General features: G+C 46.8%; 1 protein-coding gene across 4 annotated transcripts in view; it reads left to right on the forward strand.

Moving 5' to 3' along the window:
- LOC307211693 (phosphofurin acidic cluster sorting protein 2-like) overlaps positions 1–25510 on the forward strand; it is a 182047-nt gene that overhangs the window by 126982 nt on the left and 29555 nt on the right. For all 4 annotated transcript variants that reach the window (XM_079968557.1, XM_079968558.1, XM_079968559.1 and 1 more), the window contains exons 3-7: positions 18818–18907; positions 21181–21306; positions 22663–22822; positions 23617–23708; positions 24293–24373. In XM_079968557.1, the coding sequence (XP_079824683.1) occupies positions 18818–18907; positions 21181–21306; positions 22663–22822; positions 23617–23708; positions 24293–24373 (549 nt within the window). The remainder of the gene's footprint in view (positions 1–18817; positions 18908–21180; positions 21307–22662; positions 22823–23616; positions 23709–24292; positions 24374–25510) is intronic.

Genomic DNA, 25510 nt, shown 5'->3' on the forward strand with positions numbered 1-25510 from the left:
GAACTGTTCCAGATTTGGACTACTACAAAAGGAGGGTGGGACTTACTTTCTTCCTGTGCCTGCTGTTCCCTTCTGCAATTGCATCTATAGAATCCACAGTCTGCAGGTTCTTAGTAACAGAATGAGAAAACTCTTGGGGTGGTTATGTGGGTTCCGGTTGTAGCCCCTGGAGGTGTGGTTTTTCTGCACATCTGTATACAGTCATACCTCGGGTTAAAGTAGCTTCAGGTTGAGCATTTTCAGGTTGCGTTCCGCGGTGACCCGGAAGTAACGGAATGGGTTACTTCCGGGTTTCGCACCTCGCGCATGTGCAGATGCTCAAAATGACACACGCGCATGCGCAGAAGCAGCGAGTCGTGACCCGCAGACGCGGCTTGCGTTCTGCTCAGGATGCGAACGGGGCTCCAGAATGGATCCCGTTCGCGACTTCCGGGTTAGCGCGACCTGGTTAATGGCGGATTCCCTCCGAGCTCCGGAGGGAATCGGCTCCGCTGGAGAAAGGTTCTACCGCGACGGCGACGCGGGGACCCTCAGAAACCGCAGGCGCTGAAGCCTGCGGACTTGGTGACTCGGCGGGCACCTAAAGCGCCCCCCCGACCCACGAAGAGCCTTTTTAAAGGCTGCGGAGAGGGTACGGGGAGCGGCGTGGTGCTGTGAGTGGACCGCTACTGCAGTGGAGCGAAGCCGCGAGCCATGGCCGGAGACCGCTGACTTTCTTCCCTGAAATTCGGACTTTAATTAATCCGTGAGTAGAATGGAATTTGGACTTTAAAATTTCTACCCTTGAATTCGGTACGACCGGGGGATGTGCTAAAGGGAAGTCCGCACCCCCCTGCTTACAGAAGATTTAAAGCAAGGACCGGAGAACTAAGGTGGAGAGTTTTTTCTTTTTGGTGTTTTTTAAAAGATAATATTTTCATGAATTTGACAGAAGAAGATTTGTGCTGGAGGGTAAGAGTGGAATTTTTAGAAGCCTTTGTTTAAACCCCCCCCCCCCAGACCCGGGAATGTCCTGTATGTGAGCTGGAGAAAAAGGAACAAGGAGTTTGACAGCTGTCAAAGGAGCTGTCAAACGGGCAGTGAAAGTTAAAAATCTTAATATTTAACACCTTTCTGGACTAAATTTGTTATATTTGAATTAAAGTGGTTGGGAACAAAGTAGTGAAATAACAAAGTAACGGACTGTTGGGAAAAGACTATTAAGTAACCAGAATCCCCCTAGGGGAAACATTGAAACACTACAATGGCTGCAGATGGAAAATTACAGGCAGAGATAGAAAGAATGTTTTTTCTTGTGGGAAAGTTGTAGGAGCAGACTACGGCTATGAGTAAACATCTTATAACCTTGAACTCTAAAATAAGTGGCTCTGCTGAATGCACAATGGACTTGACCGGGAAAAAATCTGCAGCTGAATTAGAAGAGATAACTTCAGAACAGGAGGAGAGGGAACAAGGGCCAGTACAGATGGAGAGTACCAACCAGAAGCCTATATTGCCAGAACACAAAGAAGAAGACCTTTGGATTACAAATTTGCGAAAGAAGCGAAAGAGGAGGGAGGAAGCCCCTGGAACACTTGGAATATTTGAATTTAAAACAATTAAGAAATATGATTGGGGCTTCCTCTTTGAGTATGGATTAGCTGACCTTTCGCAGCAGCTGGTACCAAGTACTTTGGATGGAAGAAAATCTGATGAGACTGAGCTAGAACTCCTTCGAGACCTGAGGATCAACAAAGAGGGCTACCAACAAAATCGGCAGAGAGAGACTGACAGAGATTTAAAGGCCTCAGATGTGAGGAATCCAGGCTAAAAACTGTTTTTTGTGGACATGGGAACATTGGGAAGGGACAGAAACCGGGGTGGGGGGGGGAAAGAATTTTTAAAAATATGTTTATGACCTTTGTGTCTGATTATTATGACCTATTTTTAAGATAAAAGGGAAATTCGTGGAAGGAATTGGGGTCGACCTTAGAAAAGGATTTAATATTTATAAGAAAACTGGATAAGTAAAATTTGGCCAAGTAATAAGAATTAAGTATTTTTTTAAAAAAACATATATAATAATAATAATATGTAAAGGATGAGAGATATGAACTTGCTGAGCTAATTTAATTGAATTAGGATGTATGAAGGGGGGTGGGGGGAGGTCAAGAACTGGGGTTAGGAAAGTAAGGATATGAAATTTTATATGTGTTGTCTTCGTCTGTGTGTGTGTGTTTGTGTTTATAAAATGTGAAAACTCAATAAAAATTTTATTAAAAAAAAAAAAAAAACAGAATGGATCAGGTACCACTCTACAGCGGTACCTCGGGTTAAGTACTTAATTCGTTCCGGAGGTCAGTTCTTAACCTGAAACTGTTCTTAACCTGAAGCACCACTTTAGCTAATGGGGCCTCCTGCTGCCGCTGCGCTGCAGGAGCACGATTTCTGTTCTCATCCTGAAGCAAAGTTCTTAACCCGAGGTAATATTTCTGGGTTAGCGGAGTCTGTAACATGAAGCATATGTAACCCGAGGTACCACTGTACTCAGAATTTTCCGGCGATAACAAGAACTGAGTGTGTCAGGGCTTGGTTCGTGCTGAAAATGGGAGTGGGTGGCGAAAATAGGTTCTGAGAGTCAGAGGCGCTGAATGTGGGACTATATCTGAACTGAGTGCTAAGAAGGCTTAAATTCTAATGTTTTAAAACAATTTAGCTAATGTCTGCAGCAGCTGTGAGACTAACTATGTACTCCACTCTTGCCATCAGTGTAGTATTTTTCCATTGTAAAGTTTGAATGCTGCCACCGTCAGACGCCTGTGACAGCAAATGCCATTGTTAGAGCAGATGGGAGAAATGCCAGCGTGAACATGAAGACTTATCATGGCTTGGGTTTTTATTCCATTAAAAATTAATGGATTTCTTAAGCAACTCTGCAGACCTCATTATACTCCTTCTCCATAGTTCACATCTAATTTTTCAGGACTTGCAAATCGTATGGTTCTTATTAGAGTTTACTTGCATCGTTTTTGCACCCTGGACTGCAACGGCTTTTTAATGCAGTAAAGAGAAATGATTCCCCCCCCCTTTCCCCTACCGTTTTGTTTGTGCTTGTGTCTCAAATGACTGGAAGGATTTCTTTGAAACCAACCAGAAACATGTTCAGAAAACAAGAAAACATATGCCCCAAAGGGGAACATTTCTCAAGACTTTTTAGTATCTGGGACACACAGCCGCAGAATGGAAATGGCTTTGAGAATGCATTGTGGAGGCCTTTTGCCATTCAAAACACTGGCTAGGCTGGAAGTGTCCAGTCCTGAGAGATGGGAGTCTGTTAGGAATACAAATGGGGGCATCTGGTTGACAGCAATGCCCCCCCCCTTAATGCCGGCTTAATCATGTTGCTGTGGCCTGCAGTGCAATGATGGCTGGGGTTTGCGTGGCTACCATCCTGGAAATCCTGCAATATGGCACAAGTGTCCATACCTCTTTATTTTATTTTTTATTAATTAACTTTATATCCCGCCCTTCATCCAAAGATCTCAGGGCCGTTCACAAGATAAAAATACAAAATAAAAGCACAATATAGTTAAAACAGAATAATACACCCCTCCCACTACCACATTTAAAAGGCCAAGGAATATTAATCAGACAAAGACCTGGTTAAAGAGGAACGTTTTTGTCTGGCGCCTGAAGATGTATAATGAAGGCACCAGGTGAACCTCCCTAGGGGGAGCATTTCACAAACGGAGCCATTGCAGAAAAGGCCCCGTTCTCGTGTTGCCGCCCTCCAGACCTCTCGTGGAGGAGGCACACGAAGAAGGGCCTCAGGGGATGGTCACAGAGTCAGGGAGGGGACTGTTTGTGTTCAAAATATTCTGATACCTAGGTTGGTGGTGGGGATGCCATGGAGAGACTGGCAAGCAGAGGCCTCAACTGATGTGACTCATCATTTGCCCTTTCCTAAAGGAGCTGAGAGTGTGGGGTATGTGCTTCTCCTCACCACCACCTATTTTCTTCCCACAATAAACTCTGCGAAGGTGGCAACTGATCCCGGGTCACTCTCTGAGGTTTATGGCTGAGGACGCGGGTGGCACTGTGGGTTAAACCACAGAGCCTAGGACTTGCTGATCAGAAGGTCGGCGGTTCGAATCCCCGCATCGGGGTGAGCTCCCGTTGCTCGGTCCCTGCTCCTGCCAACCTATCAGTTCAAAAGCACCTCAGAGTGCAAGTAGATAAATAGGTACCACTCCAGCAGGAAGGTAAACGGCGTTTCCTTGCGCTGCTCTATTCGCCAGAAGTGGCTTAGTCATGCTGGCCACATGACCCGGAAGCTGTACGCTGGCTCCCTTGGCCAGTAAAGCGAGATGAGCACCGCAACCCCAGAGATGGTCACGACTGGACCTGATGGACAGGGGTCCCTTTACCTTTACCTAAAGGCTGAATGGAGATCTTTAAATCTGGGTGTCTCTAGGCCTAATCCAACCCTGCAACCCCACAGCTTCTCTTTTGCTGCACTCCCTGTTCGGGCATTCAGAGTAACACAGGAGGGTTTAAACTGGGCAGTGGCAAGCATGCGCCTGCCTGCTCCATCCTAATCATCTCATGTTGAGCATGAAAGGGGTTGTAAGTGTGTTCGGCTGAACATTGTTTGTTTGGAGCATTTGTGCTCCAATTGGTTCAGCCGAAAAAGGCACTCCGAGTGGAGAAAATGCTGACTAATTCAAATCTGCAAACTGATGCAGAAATGTGGAGAACCAGACTGGGGGAAAACACACAAGATTGACGGATTTGCCCCACCCTAGCAAGCCCTTGGATCGACAGCTTCCTCATCCTCCAGCCTCTGCCAGCCTTTGCAGAAAGGTGGACCTTCTATAGCAGTGCCTGACAGCTGCCTCTCTCAGCTCCACTACCTGGGTGAGGGTAGACGATGACGATAGCATAGTGATGAGGATGGTGAATGGACCATGGGCTGAGTTGCATCTGGCCTAATTTGAAATGGAGCCACCCCACTTCCTTATCCCCCATCCCACTTTGAGAATTGGTGGGAGCTGAGTGGAAGGATGAAACAGCGAGGAGTCTGAAGTAGTCATGGCCTATGGCAGGAATGGGAAACCTGTGGCCTTCCAGATATTATTGGATGATGCTTCCCATCACCCCTGACCATTGACCATACTGACCGAGGCTGAGCCCAACAGCATCTGAATGGCCACAGGTTCTCAATCTCTGGTTCTGGGTTGGAGCAGAAGCATCCTGCTCTCTTGATGCTCGGAAGACAGGGATGGGGAATTTCTTTTTTTAAAATAATAATTTTTATTAAGAATTTCAACATAACAAATTATCAAAGCATATCATCTTCATCCCCCCCCCCATTTTCCCCTCCCCCCTCCCTAGGAACCCCACCCCCTGCAAGACTTCCCTCAGCTCCCCTTTCTGATTTTTCAGCACATGTTATTCTCTGCATAAGATAAAATTGTAAAGATCCTTAAATTACCTGTCTATTATGTTGACAGTCAATAAATTTGTGTATGTTTATTCAAAACCTGCCAAGGAGTCCAATTCATTTTGTTTTGTTTTTTAAGTAGTTTGTAAAGGGTTCCCATTCTTCTTTAAAGTCACAGTTGTCCTTGTCTCGCCATTTGTGTGTCAATTTTGCCAATTCCGCATAATACATCAATTTCTCTTGCCACTGTTCTTTTGTCGGGATTTCTTCATTCTTCCATCCTTGTGCTATTAAGATTCTTGCCTTAATTTCAAGCTGTGAGGCTACATGTGGCCCTCCAAGCGCTCTGTGTGGCCCTCAAAACTCTCCCCAGGCCACACACCCCGTTGACCATGCTTTGTACTCCTGAGTGTTTTTGCCTGCCTTCAATGTGTCATTGATGGTGCCTCTTGCTTGCTGGATGTAGGGAGAAGGGGGTGTTAGTGTGTGTAGAAACCAGTCCACTGTACGAAAATGAAATTGATATTGGTTGTCAGTTGCCCATCACTAGCATGCAGCCCTCAGAAGATTGCCCAGAATGGAAAGTGGCCCTTGAACTGAAAATGCTCTCCAACTCCTGTTGTAAGAGTTCAGGACAGTATAGGGAACCTCCTGGTGGCGCTGGGGTTGTTGTTGTTGTTGTTTAGTCGTTTAGTCATGTCCGACTCTTCGTGACCGCATGGACCAGAGCACGCCAGGCACTCCTGTCTTCCACTGCCTCCCGCAGTTTGGTCAAACTCATGCTGGTAGCTTCGAGAACACTGTCCAACCATCTCGTCCTCTGTCGTCCCCTTCTCCTTGTGCCCTCCATCTTTCCCAACATCAGGGTCTTTTCCAGGGAGTCTTCTCTTCACATGAGGTGGCCAAAGTATTGGAGCCTCAGCTTTAGGATCTGTCCTTCCAGGGAGCACCCAGGGCTGATTTCCTTCAGAATGGATAGGTTTGATCTTCTTGCAGTCCATGAGACTCTCAAGAGTCTCTTCCAGCACCAGAATTCAAAAGCATCAATTCTTCAGCGATCAGCCTTCTTTATGGTCCAGCTCTCACTTCCATACATCACTACTGGGAAAACCATAGCTTTAACTATACAGACCTAATGAGTAAAACTGGAGTTTGGAGAGCTTCTGTGTTCCTCTCCTGCTTCCTGCCAGAGAGGAGATAGAAAGACAGGGAGGCAGAAGCTAAAGCCAGTCCAGGCTCATTTCCTATTTGCATTTGATTTCCACAGCACAAAATTCTTCCCGGCATGAATAATTACAGAGGCAGAGGAACAAAAACAACTTGTTAACTCAATTTGTGGGTGATTATTTAGGTGTCACAACCAGCTGTTAAGAGGGTGGGATAATAACACCCAAGAACAGAGAGGGAATAAAAATAAGGGCAAGAAATTAACAACAACAAGCCATTCAGCTGAAAGCAGTGCTACCAAATTCGCTTTTGAGAAAGCTGAGATGACCATGTCATGTAATTGAAACAGTGCGGAAACATTTACTTCCCAAATTTGGGGCCAATTTATGAGAACAGATTCATATATTCGGTAAATGGATGTGCTGTTTGGCCCAAACAAACGAGGCATTTCATAGCTTCACCATCGACACCTCTTCCTTTCAGGTCAGCCTGTATCTACCACAGCACTGGAAATGACCCATAGCTCAGTAGGTAGAGCATGAGACTCTTAATCTCAGGGTCATGGATTTGAACCCCACATTGAGCGAAGGATACCTGCATTTCAAGAGGTTGGACCAGATGACCCTCATGTTCCCTACAATTCTACAATAGTTCTTTGTTATCTTGTTTCATGACCTGTGGATCTTAGGAGCTTTGAAATCAGGTGTTTGGGCTTCCAGCTATGTTTGGAGCAGGGCCCCTGCAACAGGCTAAGAAAATTTCATTCTCAACATAAGCAGAAACATTTTGGTGGATCCTATTGAGGTTTTGCTGAACTACAATTTCCGTTATCCCTGAACATTGGTTGTCCTTGCTGGGACTGACTGAAGTCCAGCAGCAACCTCTTGAGGGCCACAGCTCTGTATTACTATAAATTTTGGCAGCCACTGTCATTTGCAGATGACACCAAACTAGGAGGGGTAACTAATGCACAGAAGACAGAATCAGAATTCAAAATGATCTTAACATATTAGAAAACTGGGAGCAAGCTAACAAAATGAATTTCCATAGGGACAAATGTAAGGTTCTGCACTTGGGCAGGCAGAACCAGATGCACAAATATAGGATGGTGAAACATCTGGCTTACTAGCAGTATGTGTGAAAAGGATCTAGGGGTCTTGGTGGACCAGAAGCTTAACATGAGTCAACGGTGTGATGCAGCAGCGAAAAAAGCTAATGCTATTCTAGGCTGCATCAACAGAAGTATAGATCAAGGGAAGTAATAGTAGCACTCTATTCAGCCTTAGTCAGACCACACTTGAAATACTGTGTCCAATTCAGGCCACCACAATTTAAGAAGGATGTTGACAAGCTGGAACGTGTGCAGAGGAGGGCAACCAAGATTATCAAGGGTCTGGAAACTAAGCCTTACGAGGATCATTTAGCCTGGGAAAGAGGAGACAGAGAGGAGCTATGATAGCCATTTTCAAATATCTTAAGGGCTGTTACATGGAGGAGGGAGCATGTTTGGCTTCAAGGTACAAGAAAGGAGATTCCGACTAAACATTCAGAAAAACTTTCTGAGAATAAGAGCTGTTCAGCAAGTGGAGCAGACTCCCATGAGAGACTTCCTTGGAGGTTTTTAAGCAGAGGTTGGCTGGCCATCTTTAATGGATGCTTGAGCTGAGATTCCTGCATTGCCGGGGTTGGACTAGATGACCCTTGGGGTCCCTTCCAACTCTTAAGATTCTATGATTGATAGGGATGAGGGAGAAATCCCATTTAGTTCACATTTAAAGGTGAACCTGCCAAATCCATACCTTCCAAAATAATATGCATGCCTTCCTTCAAAATTTGCTCTTTTTTGAATTTTGCAATGCAGTTTTCCAGGCAATTGAAGTATACAAAAACGTCACTATGGTAAAGTGTGCATAAAAATTCATATATTAGTGGAAATAACATACAAATGCATTACAGGAAGAAATTGTTTTGCAAAAATGTGTATATTAGGGAAAATTACATACAAAAATCTGCTTGTTAGCAGAATGTCCAAGTAAAATGCTGGCAAATTTCATGAATGAATATGCAAGCAGGTTGCTGCAGAAATGTGGAGAATGGAATTTAAGGTTGGTAAGAGAAGAAACCGACAGGTCCATACATCCCTACTGTTTGAGATACTGGCTCTTGTTCTCTAGATGTCCTTGTGTCTCTGTTGATGGGAGAAGTATTTGTATCCAAAGTTATATTAATGTGGGTTAAGTAAGTTATGTAAAGACATATTTAACTGTGAATCAAGAGGGCTCCATAAATTGGAGAACAGGATGGTAGATAACTGCACTTCAAAGATCTTCAAAGAATGCCAGTTAGTTTTCTTTCTGGTAGTCAAGAGCTTCTGAAAACATCCCAGATACTTTCGATTCCTGTTGGGAAGGTGGTTCTCCAGCGTTCCCTTTATTCTTTAAAGTCTTTTTCAAAAATGCATTACCATTAGGGGTGCATCTTTGCAGCAATGGTGGTTCCACCTTCAACTCTTAGATCTACACTTTACATCAAATGGCTTCCCGGGATAAGCTGTTTCTGCCTCCCCATTGAAGTGAAGTGTTCGTTCTGACAGACAGTCTCACTCCCAGCAAGTGATCTCTCTAGTCCCCTCCAGATTGCCATTATTGTGTAGGACAGGATTCATTCGCATACCGGAAATTTATATTTGAGCAATTAAAGTGGATTAAAGCACTCTGGCACAACAAATCCACTCCCTCCCCCCTATAAAACCCCCGACTTTTTGCAATTAGGAGAGTGACAGGGATAAATGTCTGATTAACAGGAAGATGTATAACCCTCACCCAAGCAAATCAGAATGAATGTTCATTGGCATGTAACCTCCCTGGCAAGCAAATGAGGATGAATTCTCAAGAGGTCAACTGGAGGAGCAGGTCAAATGGCTGGATGCAATTCTGCAGAACAGATGGTTCTGATAGTTACAAAAGAGTTATCTTAATTTAGCCCAGGTGTGTCTAACTTGTGGACTGCAGGTTGCATATGACAAAACTTCAGCAAGCCCACAACTTACACAGGGGTTACAATCGGGGATTGTGCCTAAGGCCAAACTCGCTTACAGTCATATCTTGGAAGTCAAACAGAATCCGTTCCCGAAGTCCGTTCGACTTCCAAAGCGTTCAAAAACCAAATTGCGGCTTCTGGTTGGTTTCAGGAAGCTCCTTCATCCGATCAGAAGCCGCCGAAGCCCCGCCGGACATTCAGGTTCCAAAAGAACATTCACAAACTGGAACAATCACTTTCGGGTTTGTGGCGTTCGGGAGCCAAAGCGTCCGAGTTCCAGGGCATTTGGGATCTAAGGTACGACTATATAGTAAAAACCCATTGGTGTCAAGGAGCTGTCAGGCGAGCACATGTCATCTACAGGGCAGGAAAGAATGTGAGGAACGGAATGCACTTAGCTTTTATTCACAGGAAGTGACAACACAGGAGAGTTCCTTTGGTTCATCTTAATCCAGCTGGAAACATTACTGAAACTGACCACTGGCCCTTCCCTTCCCCTCTAACCTCTCACTCTGGATCCCTCCCTAGCAGACGGGGCTCTTCCTCTGGGTCTGTCTGGCTACTTGCTCAGCAACGTGCAGGACTCTCCTCAAGCTGGGTATCAGAGGGAGAGGAGAGCCAGCAGGACTGAGTCTGGGTAGCAAGGGCAACCTCTGACTCCTCTCTGCCTGAGTCTGTGCTCACACTGCGACCCTCAGCCTCTAGCCCTGTCCTGCAAGGGCCTCCTCCTTCTGACACCCCCCTTGATTGCTCAAACCCCCTGCTTCAAGCAACTCCCAACTTGTCCCTTCCCCAGACTGCTCCCCGGTGCCCCACCACCACGATCCAGGCTCGTCTTTCCCCCTATCCTCCCTGGGGGGCCCTTGGGCACTCGATGCCCTCCACTCTTCCTCATCCAGCCAGTCTCTGACAGTGGGTGGGATTGCCAAAGTCATTTTCACCAAATCCCTGCCCCCTTTCCACCCCTTTTAAAATTTCTGCCATGTGCGTAAAGCTGAACGTTCGCAGATTAAATGTGCGTAAGTTGAAAACCAACTGTACCACACAGTGAGCTTGGGTAGAAATGAAAAAAGGAGGGTGGGAAGCAGGAGAAAGCAATGGTTTTATTAGAGAATGTTTGATTGCAGATCAGGCAGTAAAGCGGTATATCTCATTCCTGTGGAAACTGGGTGGATACAGAACTCTTAGCAAGTCTTAGACAGAAGCAGCATATAACAAGGCATGTCAGTCCTGTCTGGGAAGGTGGCAGGTCATTGTCCAATGGATACGTTCTGATCCATGTTAATTGGAGGGGGGAAGCAGGATGGGAGCCAGAATGGATGGGGATGGAGGAAGAGGGGAAAGCAGACACACATGGGGGGGGGCTCTGCCCACCTCCCTCATGCCACCTCCAATATATTTCCCCCAAGGAATGTGACCCTCAACAGTAAAATAGAAATTTAAAAAATACATCTCATAGTCCATCTGAATAAGTCTTCAGTTCTGATTTCCAGATTGACTCCTGGGCTGTAAAGTGATGCCTCTATACTGGAATTGGAGTAAGTTTTTCCCTTCTAAAGCGCTTTACTGTTGGAAATTCAATCTTGAAGCATGTGCCCATGTAACTGTCCTGCAGTAGCAGCTGAGGAAAGAATCTTACAATTATAGCATTTCAATCCTTCATTTTATAGTCCATAAAATAGTGTGTTTTTTCTACTTAGTTTTTTTTTTTTTAACAGTATTGTACCTGATCTCCTCTGGCCCAACCCTACTCAGAGTTTCAGTACGCCAGGTTTGTGCCTCTGGTGTTTTGATCTATGGATTTTGGAATAAGTGGCATAGACAGATTTTCAGGAGCGAAGCCGAGATGAAGTAAAAAGCCAGAAGTTTAGAAGTTGAAGAATGAAGGCATAAATATCTCCATAGAGGTTCTTTCAGTTGTGCTTTCCCCCTCCTCAGACTTTCACTAAGGGAATAAATAATACGTCACATGGTGGCAGCTGGTTTGCTGTGGTGTGATTGGCACCATTGCAACAGCTAGGGTGACTAATTGTCCTCCGAGACCGAATTAGTGCTCCTCCCTGGGGGTGCCACAGTAAAAATAGAAGTAGTTACTTACCAAGGACCCCTAGATCTGTGACAGGAACATTAGAGGCTTATTCCAACCACAGCATAATGGGGCACTTCACTTAAATTAATGTTCATTTCTCCCCCCACCCCCCACCGCCCCGAATGTAGAGTGCAGTCAACACAAACCAAAGGAGGCAAAATAATTTTTAACAGTTTTCCTGCTTCATTTTTAACAACTGCCTGCAGGTAAAATATGCTAAGAGGATGAAGCAGTTAATGTACCATTCAGTCACTCCATACTTGCTTTCTGCTATGCTTCTAACTTTGTTTAAATTGGGAAGGAGATATCCTGCCTTCCTTACCTCCACTAGTTCTTATCTCCTCCAGATTGCCTTCTTCTCCTGCCTGCCCCTCCTTTAGCAGGCAACCTCTCTTTTCTCCAGGCTCCTCCCATGCCCCTTCTCCAATGGTAGTTGGTGGCCACTGTGGGTGGTAGGATGGAAAGCAGGAGGGGCCAACAGTAGGAGGAGCCATGGCTTGTTGAGAGAGCCGACTAGTTGTTGTTTTGCCCCACAGGCTAAGGAGGAGGAAACCAGCAAGCAGTGCCACCCCTGGACTAGCTATGAGGAAGAAGGCAGGCAGGTGGGAGCTCAGGGCATTGGGAAGGACCCATCTTGAAAGCTTGCAACATCTCACCATTCCCATTTTTCCCCATCTGCAGCCTGTACAAGGTGAGTGCTGGTCAGGCTGCTTGCAAGTAACCAGCTGGCTTGGTGGCTTCTTCCACCTGTTCCCTACACAGTGACTTGCAGTGCTGAACTAGTAGTGCCTGATGCATTTTGACTCTTGGTTCCGTTTTCTCTGTTCTCCCTTTTTTCCTATTGCCTCCAGGCTTACAGTCACTCCCCACTTCCCTTGAAACCAAACTGAATGAAAAGAAGGGGTTTGTCTAACAAATCTTCTAACAGCAATAGAGCAGTGCTAGAAGAGAGCGATCTCTCTGCCTTTTTGAGAAAGAGAAGTTAAGCCCTGGGGATTCTAGAGCAGCGTTCCTCAACTTGGTGCCTTCCAGATGTTTTAGACTTCAGTTCCCATCAGCCTCAGCCCTCACTGGCTGGGGCAGATGGAAGCTGTCGTCCAAAACCTTTGGAGGACACGTCAGGGAAGGCTGGACTAGATGAGGATCTTGCACTCTGTACCCCGTGGAGAGTATCAGGGTGGGCCACATAGTGAATACCACCAAGAGCTATTTCACCTCTTTGTGTTGGATGAATGGAAGTTTCTGTCTAAACACTGGAAAGAGCAGCAATCAGTAGGAAGTTGCCTGCTGTGTCTACCTGTATCACACATATGCTTCGGAACCCAACCATTATGTTTTCAGCCATATGAACATGAATGTGTGTAGTTGCTTTTAGCTGGAGGGACCTTGCACTTACTAAGTTGTCTCCTGATCCATGGTGATATCCACCACCAAGAAAAGGTGATGGCCCAACTGAAGAGATCAGTGGTCCTGGGGTTCTGGAACAGATGGCAAGCTAAGGCCAGACCTGTGAATAAGGACCAAGGAGCTGATTCAGGACCACGGTCAGCAGTCCTGTAGCTGAGATAGAAAATACAAGTTGTCTCAGCAGTGTCTTAGAACTAAACAGCAAGATGAAAGATGAAAGATACCACAACCACCAATAATAATGTAACCACAGCAATTACACCAGTTCAGAATGAGAACAACCATTTATCACCCAAAAGCTTTCCTGAAAAAGGAAGGCTTTGATTGTCTTATGGAAGACTGTTAGAGATGGGATGAGATGAATTTGCCTTAGAAAAAAAAAATCCATGTTCTGGGCACAGTTGCTGAACAGACCCTCTCCCTGTTCCCAACCAAGTATATTTTTGGGAACACTGGAAAGTATCTGACAATGATCTCACAAGGCAGACAGGCTTACACACCTTCTCTTGACACCAATAATTATGTCATTATTATTGCCAGTTGAGATGGAATCATGGAAGTAAATACCACTCAGAAGTGGCGCTGCACATAGCCACACCCAGAAGTGTACCACATCAAATGCTATTCCTGAAGGCAGAATTTGAGACTTAATATCCACACCGTATGAGGAAGGACTAAGTCAATCTGTAGCATTCGCTACCTTGTTTAATTCTATCTCAAAGCAACCTTTGAAGTAGATTATTGTTCCCTTTATGCAACTGGAGAATTGGCACGGAAACGTGGCGGCTTCCTTGAGGCCTCCCAGCAAGTTATTAATTGGGTTGGGCTTTGAACGCTCCCCTTCTAGGCCTTAATTTACACTTCAGCCAATGGGCCACATTTGCTTTTATTTACAAGTCATGTGAGAGCACAGCAGGCTAGACCCTGAAGCAGCAGATAGTATCTTCCTTCTTGTGGAGCTTCCTTCCTCCCAAAACACTTCTCTCCAATGATTTTATCCCCCACCCAATCAACTATTTTTGACATTCGTCACATGCTATGCCTGTTTTAGGTTCATTCAAGTCCATCTCAAATTAGCCCTGTTGTGAGTGTCAGGAGTTATATCTCGACCATTCCTTCTAGCTCGTCTTTCATCTGGATTATGCAAAGCATCTACCAGAGGCATTCGGTCCGTGGTTTTACCATAAATTCTGACCTGCTCAGGGTCGTGCCCTTTGGCAAGGCAAATGATGTCAACTTTCTGAGAGTTTGGAGAAGCCAGGGACAATTGGCCATTAAAGAGAATAGGGCATTATTTAGGCCTGGGAGTTTGTTTCAGAACAAAATGGTAGAAGTAGAAATACTGTGTGTGACTGTTTCAGGTGTGGGGAACCTTTGGCTCCCCAGATGTGACTGAACTACATCTCCTATAATCCCTGACCGTTCACCAAGCTTGCTAGACCTGAAGGAAATTGTGGTTCAGCAACATCTGGGGGACAAAGGTTCCTCACCCCTGCCCTATTTCAAGTGCTAAACACCTCTGGAATTGGTAATAGGCTGAATAACGGCTAATTAAATCTAGACAAATTGTGGCACTAGCAGTAACTGCCTCACTAGATTAATAGGGTGGTGTTCAATCTGTTTTGGATGGGGTTGCAGTTCCCCTTAAGGATCACGTTTGTCACTGTTGAGTACTGTTAGATTGGGGCCTTAATTTGGTGGCCTGAATGATCCTTGACAAGAAAGGAGATTCTGACTAAACATCAGGAAAAACTTTCTGACAGTAAGAGCTGTTCGACAGTGGAATGGTCTCACTTGAAAGGTTGTGGACGCTCCTTTCTTGGAGGTTTCTGAGCAAAGGCTGGATGGCCATCTGTCATGGATGCTTATGTTGAGATTTCTGCATTGCAGAGGGTTGGACTAGATAACCCTCAGAGTCAGTGGCGTAGCGTGGGGGTGCAGGGGGGGCGGCCGCACCGGGCGCAACATCTGGGGGTTAGGGGGCGCAAATCCACTGGTTAGGGGGCGCAAATTACTTGCCTTGCCCCGGGTGCTGACAACCCACGCTACGCCACTGCTCAGAGTCCCTTCCAACTCTATGATTCTATCCGTGTGGCACAAAGCACCTTACACCTGCTTAAGTATGTGAACCAGTTGTGACATTTCCTACACAGAGAGAGCCTTGTGACTGTTATTGATGCCCTGCTAATGTCCAGCCCTGGTTACTACAGTGCATTATACATGAGACATCTCTTGTTTCTTTACTGGCTGCCAGTTTGTTTCCAGACATAATTTATTAGGCTGATTTTGACCTATAAAGCGCTCTATGTCTTGGCACCAAATTAGATGAATGACCATTTTCTCCTGCATGAACCACCCAGTTTCTTAAGTTGTTGGTGTTGTTGTTTGTTTGAATTTATATACCGCCCCATACCCAGAGGTCTCAGGGTGGTTCACAAAATAAAATCAAAATATAAAATCACAAAATGCACCATCAGAATAAAAATAACCCAAGAACACCCCCCAAAAAACCCTGAGCAACCTGGTGGCTGAATTCTGCAGTAGCTGAAGTTTCTAAACCGTCTTCAGAGGTAGCCCTACATATACTGCATTGCAATAATCTAACCTTGAGGTTACCAGGACATAGACAACAGTAGTTAGGCTATCCCTGTCCAGATAGGGGCATAGCTGGGCCACGACCCGAAGCTGATGGCAGGCACTCCAGGCCACTGAGGCCACCTGAACCTCAAGGAACAGAATCCAGGAGTACCCCCAAGCTATGAACCTGCTCCTTCAGAGGAAATGTAACCCCATCAAGAGCATCAAGCCCATCTCCCACCCATCTGGTCTAGGGAACCACCCTAGTGTTTGTGGGAGGCTTTTCTCAGATTAGCCTCTGTTTCTGATGTGAGCCCTGCTCGTGTCAAACAAGAGGCCCTCTAGATGTTGGGTTCCCCTCCTTCCTTCACTGGACAGAGTGGTCAGTGGTCAGGGACAGTGGGAGCTGTAATCAAGCAATGTCTGGAGGACCACAGGTTCCCCATCCCTGATGTAGGGTTCCACCAGACAGACCCAGATGAAGGATGATGAACCCTGCAAAGCACAGTTTCAAATGAATGCATTGATGGAGAGTCACAGGTTCCTCACCCCTGTCCAAAGAATCCTAGAGCGAGCAGTGCAATCTTAAGCAGGGCTACTCGGAAGTAAGTCCTTCTGTTTGTGATGCCTAGGACTTTGGCCTACAGCATACACCAAGCAGAGGCTGGTCCATAAGGGTGAGTGGGGCTCTTCCCCAGCCTCAGTCTACCTTTGGGCACCTCCACCCCAGTCGGTCATCTTGCTTATAACCAGTCCAGTGGATGACACCACCTGCCAGCTTCCTTCCCCTCCTTAATTGGTGTAGCTTTTGTAAAACTCAGCAGGGAGGCGGATGGTTGTTAAAACCAGACCCTGTTGACTCTGCGTGTGTGGCACTCGCTCCACCTACTGTTGACCTCCTGCCTTGCGCCCCACCAGTCCCAACTGGCCGCCTGCCCCCTTGTCTTCCTTGTTGTGGCTCACCTTGTAGACTTAACCCCAGAGGATTATAGTATCCAGCAAAGGCTACTTTTTTTCCTCTCACATTGAGTGCCTTTGAGCTCCGAAGGCACCAGAATGCCTTCTTCGATAATGCTTGGTGGATTAATATTATTTTAAAACTAATTAAAAGGGCATTACCAGCATAACGCCTTGGGAGTCCTGGTGGGCAAAGTGGGAGAGCTGCCGCAACTCTCCGCCGGCTAATCCGTTTCCTTTTCCCCTCCCAAGGTGAGCCAGGTTAATCCTGCTGGAAGTGGAATCTCTCCACTCAGACAGATCTGTGTAATGTTTGCCCCCGAGCCAAGTTAATTCCGCACGGCTTAATAAGGTGAGGTGGGTGGATAATTTGGCTATGCTCTGCTCTTTCTCTGAACTTCTCACTGGCAGTGGAGCGACCCTCCCTGCAGCATGGAGAAAATCCCCCCGGCTCATTTGAGCAGGGAAATAGGCAATTGCTTTCTTAGCAGTGGCTTGGCTGCCGAGGTGGAGTATCTAAGTGAGACTGCATGGTGTGCCAGGCATTTGGGGCAGCCTCGGTTCAGGAATGCCCAGCTGGGGCTCGATAAGTTGTGCCTGCTTTTTGCAGATGAGAACTTGAGGCACACTTCAACCTTAAACACCTGGGAAAGTTTGTTTGTAAGCACGGGTACGAGCATAAGATCGGGACGCGGGTGGTGCTGTGGGTTAAACCACAGAGCCTAGGGCTTGCTGATCAGAAGGTCGGTGGTTTGAATCCCCGCAACGGGGTGAGCTCCCGTTGCTCGGTCCCTGCTCCTGCCAACCTAGCAGTTCGAAAGCACGTCAAAGTGCAAGTTTCTCTGGCAGGAAGGTAAACGGCGTTTTCGTGCGCTGCTCTGGTTCGCCAGAAGCGGCTTAGTCATGCTGGCCACATGACCTGGAAGCTGTACGCCAGCTCCCTCGGCCAACAAAACGAGATGAGTGCCGCAACCCCAGAGTCATCTGTGACTGGACCTGATGGTCAGGGGTCCCTTTACCTTTACCTTTTATGAGCATAAGAATTATTCTGACAGCACCACGCTCTGCTTTTCTGTCCATTCATAGCAGAGCACATGATCCTGTGCTCACCTTCAGCTGAAAGGATCTTGGGTAATAGAGTTAGGAAAGGACTCTACCTGAGACTGTGGAAAACTGCTGCCCATCAGAGTGGCCTTTTGCATTTGTTCAAACACAGTAGCAAAGATGAAACCCCAGAGTAATGAATCCTTTGCAGTTTTGGACTTCATGCATTCAGACATCATATTCCTCAACCTAGCACCCTTCGTATGTTTTGGATTAAAACTCCCATCATCAGCCAGGACTGATGGGTCTTATAAGCCTAAACCTACAGAGGGCACCAGCTTGAGAAAGGCTGGCCAACCGATGGCATACTTGTTGCATCCAAAATCCAAAAGAAGACTTGTGACATTAAAGTGTGGGAGCTCTCTTCATTTCCTACAACTCTTGACATTCCCTCCCTTCCGCACAAGCCAAACAGTGGACAAACCTTTCAACGTGCCTCGTTTAAAACTCAGTAAGACCACCAGGAGCATGTTGAAATCATTGGTTGCAAGGAGGAGGGCTAGTTGACTGTGCCCTGGTCTACCACAATTTGTGGTAGAACTTGCCTCATAACTTTGGCTCAGATCCAGACCAGCTGGCTGGTGGTGTGCTGTGGGAGAATTGGGTGGTGAAAAAGGACCTGTAGCACTTGCCTGTCTTTGCTTGTATATATGTATTTATTATTTTTTAAAAGCATGACATAAATGCAAGATATATTGAAATATATAGGTAAAGCTCAATGCAGTCCTTCTGTGGCTCCCCGGGTCATCCTGTGTGAACTCATTCACAGTGAATTTTGCTTGCTGTGTTCATTTATTAGGAGAAAGTCTTCTTAAAGCATTTGTACCTAGTTGCTTTTCAGTGACATGCCGCCACCCCTTGCCCCTTCATTCCCCATTTCCTTTTCTTTAAGGCTCAGATCTCTGGAAATCATCTTCTGCTTAATACAGACTGCTCTGTTGCTTCACCTTGTGTCATCAAATTCTTGGCGTTGTGTTTTTCCTCCCTTACACAGGCCAGCTGAGGTTGTGATGCAATAATTGACTCTTAACACTTCAATCCGGGTCTTGTTGCAGGGTTCAAAGAGAGTCCTGAGATCCAATGAATATGTTCTGCCCCCTGGAGGCCTGATGGAGACTGACCTGGAACTGACATTTTCGTTGCAGGTAATTTGAACTTTGCTCACCAGATAGCAGAGAACCACCCCTCGACATGATGATTAAAATCTTTTCCCTGCATCTCTGGCTTTCTGAACAGACAGTGCATTTGGGAACAGAATGGGAAGAGCTTTAGGATTTTCCTTGAGATTCTGTTGAAGAGGATTTCTCTTGCACGTGTAGGGTAGGATTGCTATTCTGACAGCAGCCCTAGACATGTTTACCCCCTGGAAGTCAGTTCTGCTGTGTTCAGTGGGGCTTGCTTCCTAGCAAATGTGTTTAGGATGGCAGCCAAAGGCTCCTTTCAAATCAACCATTCATGAGAGTATGCCTGTCCCAACCTGGTGTCCCTCAGCATGGCCTAGAGCATGGGAGCATGTGTGGTGTAGTGGTTAAGAGCGGTGGACTCGTAATCTGGTGAACCGGGTTCGAGTCCCCGCTCCTCCACATGCAGCTGCTGGGTGACCTTGGGCTAGTCACACTTCTCTGAAGTCTCTCAGCCCCACTCACCTCACAGAGTGTTTGTTGTGGGGGAAGAAGGGAAAGGAGATGGTTAGCCGCTTTGAGACTCCTTAAAAAGGTAAAGGTACCCCTGCCCGTACGGGCCAGTCTTGACAGACTCTGGGGTTGTGCGCCCATCTCACTCAAGAGGCCAGGGGCCAGCGCTGTCCGGAGACACTTCCGGGTCACGTGGCCAGCATGACAAAGCTGCATCTGGCGAGCCAGAGCCGCACACGGAAATGCCGTTTACCTTCCCACCAGTAAGTGGTCCCTATTTATCTACTTGCACCCAGGGGTGCTTTCGAACTGCTAGGTTGGCAGGCGCTGGGACCAAGCAGCGGGAGCGCACCCCGCCGCGGGGATTCGAACCGCGACCTTTCGATCAGCAAGCCCTAGGTGCTGAGGCTTTTACCCACAGCGCCACCTGCGTCCCCTTTGAGACTCCTTAGGGTAGTGATAAAGCGGGGTATCAAATCCAAACTCTTCTTTGTCTTCTTCTTCTTCTCCTTCTCCTTCTCCTTCTCCTTCTTTTTCTTCTTCTTCTTCTTCGAGTCAGGGATAATGGGAGATAAGATCTAGTGAGCATCTGGAGTGACACCAGAATGAGGAAGGATGGGCTAGGCTGAGTGAACTGCTAGCCATGGTGTAATTAATAATAATAATAATAATAATAATAATAATAATAATAATTATACCCCTTCCATCTGACTGGGTTTCCCCAGTGTTGAGGAGATGCATGGAAGAAAACATGGAGAGTGTTTGAGAAATCAAGCTTGTTTCTTTTTGAGTTCTCTGCCGGGTTCTTATTTATTATTTACTTACTACTCCTACTCCTACTACGTTTATATTCCACCTGGCCTTCAGGGAGCTCAAGATGGTGTATATGGTTCTCCCTTTTTAAATTTTATCCTTGTAACAACTCGGTGAGGGTGGCTGAGAGACTCTGACTGGACCAAGGCCATCTGATGAGCTGCATGGCTTAGTGGGGATTTGAACCCTAGCACTGCCCTGCTGATGGAATGCTCTCCCTAGGAAGGCATGCCTGGTACCATAACTGGCTACTTTTAGGTGCCAGGCCAAACGTTTCTTTTCAGCTGGGCTCATGACCTTTCGTTTGGAGAGTTTTAGATGATGTGGCCTCTTCAGTGGGTGGGATGTGTTCAGCCGTCTTCTGCGTGTGTTTTAGCCTTTCTTTTATTTTCATTTTATGTTGGTTTAATTTTTTTTTCTATTATAATGTAAGTCACTTTGCATTTACTTCCTGCAAATGGAAGAAAAAGTGGCTAATAAGTGTAATTCATCATCATCATCTTCTTCACCCTAACCCAGGGGTTGGCAACGTTTTTTGAGGCCACTCCCCGGCAGAGCTCTTGGTGGGCCAGAGCTATTTCTGGTGCTCTTCTGGGTCGGAAGAGTGCCGGAAAGATCGTTTGCACACGGGCGCTCCTCCGTTCTGGAAGTGCACCAGAAATAGCATGTACACATGTGTACGGGCGCTCCTCCGGGTGAGGAGCGCCCGTGCGCATGCACACACGCTATATCCGGCGCTCTTCCGACCCGGAAGTTGGTCCCCGCAGTGAGAAAAAAATGGTGCTGCGGGGGGAAAAGAACACGGAATCCCCACGCCGATCCACGGAACATCCATGGGCTGGTTCCATGAAGCTCATGGGCAAGAACCGGCCCATGGGCCTTAGGTTGCCGACCTCTGCCCGAACCGCTACACTGAACGGGCACCTCAAAAACAGCATATTATCTGAATCTGTCTCCTCCTCTCCATGTAGTACCCACACTTCCTGAAACGTGATGGCAACAAGCTCCAAATCATGCTCCAACGCAGAAAGAGATACAAGAACCGCACTATTTTGGGCTACAAGACCCTGGCAGTGGGCATCATCAACATGGCTGAGGTAAGGGAAGCAGCAAGCTGGGCAGTTATGTGGGCATCCCATGCCTTTAACCATCTCTGAGCAATGGGCTCTTGGTGGTGCCAGAGCTGATGGGAAGCAGGAGAAGCACCAGGGCACCTTCTGAAGTTGTTTGCAGGTTGCGCTTCTTGTAAGTAGGAGGGGCCTGGTCTGTCCCAGAAGCCTCCTCCTGCGCAAGGGAGTAGAATTGGAGCCCCTCCTCTAGGTAGATCCTGTATACGGAGCTCCTCTTCCACATGGAGGCCCAGATGTTGTTGAGCCGCAGTTTTCATCAGCTCCAGCAAGCAAAGTCAATGGCAAGGGATGCTGGCAGTTGCTTGCTTGCTTTTGCTTCTATTATTCATTGTATTTGCCAGTCGCTGTTTTCACGGAGGGAAGCAAAGCGAGTTACCTTAAAGCCAATTAGGAATTTCCAATAAAAAATCCTAAAAGCACAGCTGTACAGAAAAAAAGGCAGGGCTTACAGGTCCCACCCCTCTAAAAAAGGACACAGTTTCACCCTTCAGTGTAAGGGCCAGAAGCCTGGGTAAAGTGAAAAGTCTTTGCCTGGCGCCTAAATATAAATATAAATGGGATGGGTGGGGTGCTCGCTTCGGCAGCACATATACTAAAATTGGAACTATACAGAGAAGATTAGCATGGCCCCTGCACAAGGATGACACGCAAATTCGTGAAGCGTTCCATTTTTTTTAAAAAAATGGGATGGGTGGGGTGTGCCAGGTGTGCCTTCCTGAGGAGAGCATTCCACATCTAGGGGGCCACCACTGGAAAGGCCCAATCTTGTGTTGCCAACTTCTGAGCATGGAGGGGCCACACTAAGGAGGGTCTCCAGATAATGATCATAAATTGTAGAGTTGGAAGGGACCACAGGATTTTTCTAGTCTGACCCGATGCAGTGCAGGACTATTTCGTCCAACATGAGGCTCAAACCCACAACCCTGAGATTAAGAGTCTCATGTTGAGAGCCTCTAATTGCAGGGTCCAGGTTGGTTCCTGTGGGGAGAAGTGATATCTTTTAAGGCCCTGAGTTTCTAATCTTCATAAGGCGTTATAAGCAGAAACTAGCATTTTGAATTAAGCCTGGAAACAAATTCGTATCCAGTGCAGTCATGCCAAAAGTGGTGTTCTTTGTTCAGACAGTCCTGCTGTGATCAACATTCTGCTTGTTGAATTCTGCATCAACTGCAGTTTCCAAGCCATCTTCAAAGGCAGCCCAATGTATAACACATTTCTCTACACGGAGCCCAAATACATGTTATTCTGCCTCCCTACGGCAGGTCACTGGCCTGCTCCAGAGGCTTCCTCCTGTGTGCTGAGTATCATTGATCCCTTATTCAGGTCATGCAACACCCGACAGATGGAGGGCAGCTCCTGGGCCTCCACAGCAACATCAAGGATGTGAGCATCCGAGTGGCCGAAATCAGCATCTACTCTCTCTCTAGCCAGCCCATTGATCACGAAGATGGAAACGTCCCCTCTGGCCCCAAAATCAAAGCTGGTAATGTGTTACTTATTTTTATTTTATTTTATTTATAAATTTTATTTTTCGGTTTTTCAAAAGAAATTTACAGACATGCAAATAGCAAAAACACAAATCACATATATTTGATTCCCCCCACCCCATTTTTGTGGTTTCTTTTAAATTTTAATTTTCATGCTGCATTTTCCACATGACTCCATCTTTAAGTAATTTTTTAGTTCTCATAATAATCTAACTGCTAGTTTTACGTTAGTCCTGCTAATGAGCTTATTTGTATACATGAGTTTTTCAAATATACTACACAATTTCCCCAATCTTTAATAATTTCTTCTTCTTGGTTTCTTATTACACCCATTAATCTTGCCATTTCAGCATAATCCATTAATTCTATTAGCTAACTATCCCTAAAAGAAAAGCTTCAGGGGTTGTTGTTTTTGTTAAAAGTTATCGCAAACATAGTAATGTATTCCTTAAACCTAAAGCTTCTCTGAGTCTAGTACCAAAAAACTGTTTTGGTCAGGTTCTCATCCAACTCTCATCTGTACCTTCACTGACTTTCTGTCCTGTGATATGTCCTTTTCTACATCCATCCAGAATAGCTTTGTTTTCTAAACATGCCCTCTGTTCTTTCACTCTCCTTGTGCCACACCTCATCCAGAATCCTTACAGTGGCTCCCTGCCATCAGTGACAGATTCCTAGGCCTTAATAGCAAACTCAGTGGCTCCATACCATGTTTTTCCCCAGACTCCCTTCCTTTCCCCTTGCTGGCGCAGTGCAGTTTGGCCATGGTCTCTGCCTTTTCCCTTTCCAGATCGCTCTCCAGATATTGACAACTACTCTGAAGAAGAGGACGACAGCTTTTCCTCTGAGCAGGAAGCCAGCGATGATGCCGTGCAAGGCCAGGTAGCTACTGACCAACCAGCCTGCTGTCTGTCTGTCTATCCCATTTGAGTCTCACCTTCCCTCTATGACAGCAGTAGCCAATGTGGTGCCTCTCAGGTGTTGCTGGACTAGAACTCCCATCATCCCTAACCATTGGCTGTGATGGTTGGGGCTGATGGGGGTTGGAGTCCCAGCAACAAAGGCAGCACATTGACTTCTGCCGTTCTCCCCATGTTGCCTTCCAAGTTATGCTGCTGCCTTAGCAGCTCACCCGTATTGCCATCAGTTATGTACAGTGGTCTTGCTCAGCCTGAAAATGGTATTTCCATCCTGAGGGCCACAGTCCCTTCTGAGCAACTTTTCAAGGGCCACATGGCAGGTATGACCAACAAATTCTGCCTTTCTACAGCAGGCTACTTTCTACTCTCACCCTTCTCTGTCCTCCATTCAGACCAGTCAGAGTCTTTATCAAGTTCAGGGACACATTCTGCCCGGTGCGAAATAAGGCCAGTGAGGGGAGCTGCCTGGTGCATCTCTGAGGCCACGTGGAGAGGGGTGGAACTTCACATTCTTCTGATTCCATGCTGCCATCTCTCGCTTCTCAGGATTTATATGATGAAGAGGATGAAGTGAGGAAGCCGAAGAAAGCCAGGCGGAAAATGATCAGAACCACATCGATGACCAGAGTAAAGACACCCTTCCTTGCCTTTCCAAAGGGGAGTTTGTGGGGGTTGTTTTTATTTTATTTTACTCCCAGCGCAATAGACTAGATGCGGGAGGCTCTCTGATCCTCCACAGCAGGTGGCGCCATAGAGGATAGCACTCAGGCTAGAGTCTGGTTGACCAGAAGTTGAACTCGTTGGTATGCTGGAGAAGTTCATCTCCAGTTAAAGGTAAAGGTACCCCTGCCCGTACGGGCCAGTCTTGACAGACTCTGGGGTTGTGCGCCCATCTCACTTAAGAGGCCAGGGGCCAGCGCTGTCCGGAGACACTTCCGGGTCACGTGGCCAGCGTGACATCGCTGCTCTGGCGAGCCAGAGCCGCACACGGAAACGCCGTTTACCTTCCCGCTGGTAAGCGGTCCCTATTTATCTACTTGCACCCGGAGGTGCTTTCGAACTGCTAGGTTGGCAGGCGCTGGGACCGAGCAGCGGGAGCGCACCCTGCCGCAGGGATTCGAACCGCCGACCTTTCGATCGGCAAGCCCTAGGCGCTGAGGCTTTAACCCACAGCGCCACCTGCGTCCCTTCATCTCCAGTTATTTCCCCCCAAATTAACAGGAGCCAAGTAAATTGTGCAAAATAAGCAAATGTGCTTAATCTGCGTAATAGACAACCTCCGTAACTCATTGATCCCATATAACAGTCTTCTCCACTGATGCCCTCTGGATATTGTCGGACTACAGTTCCCATCATCCCTGACCGTTGGCCATGCTGGCTGGGGCTGAATGGGAGACGTGGAGTCCCACAATATCTGGAAGGCCACAGATTCCCCACCCATGCTCTTAGCACATGCCTTTGTGTGGCAGCTGCTTTTCAGCAATCCGGCACCTTCAAGCCATCCATGCATGCAAACTCCCATCCACTGTTGATTCCTGACCTCCACATCCCTCCATCCAAATGGCCGTCTACATGGCAGGCTTCTCGTGCGTCTGCTTATGCGCAGCACTTAGGGGCACATGAGTCAGCTGCCACATTGATTTTCTTTTAGATATGGCTGAAAGGGCTGCTTGTCAGTGGAGTGGCAGCTCTGTCAGGGCTGGGGCAATAATGGGTCTTGACATCTTCCCACCCAAAGCCTATATTCTGGCCTCGCAGATTCCA

Source organism: Podarcis cretensis (genome assembly GCF_951804945.1).
Source record: "Podarcis cretensis genome assembly, chromosome: 3".
In the NCBI taxonomy this organism is placed as follows: Eukaryota; Metazoa; Chordata; class Lepidosauria; order Squamata; family Lacertidae; genus Podarcis; species Podarcis cretensis.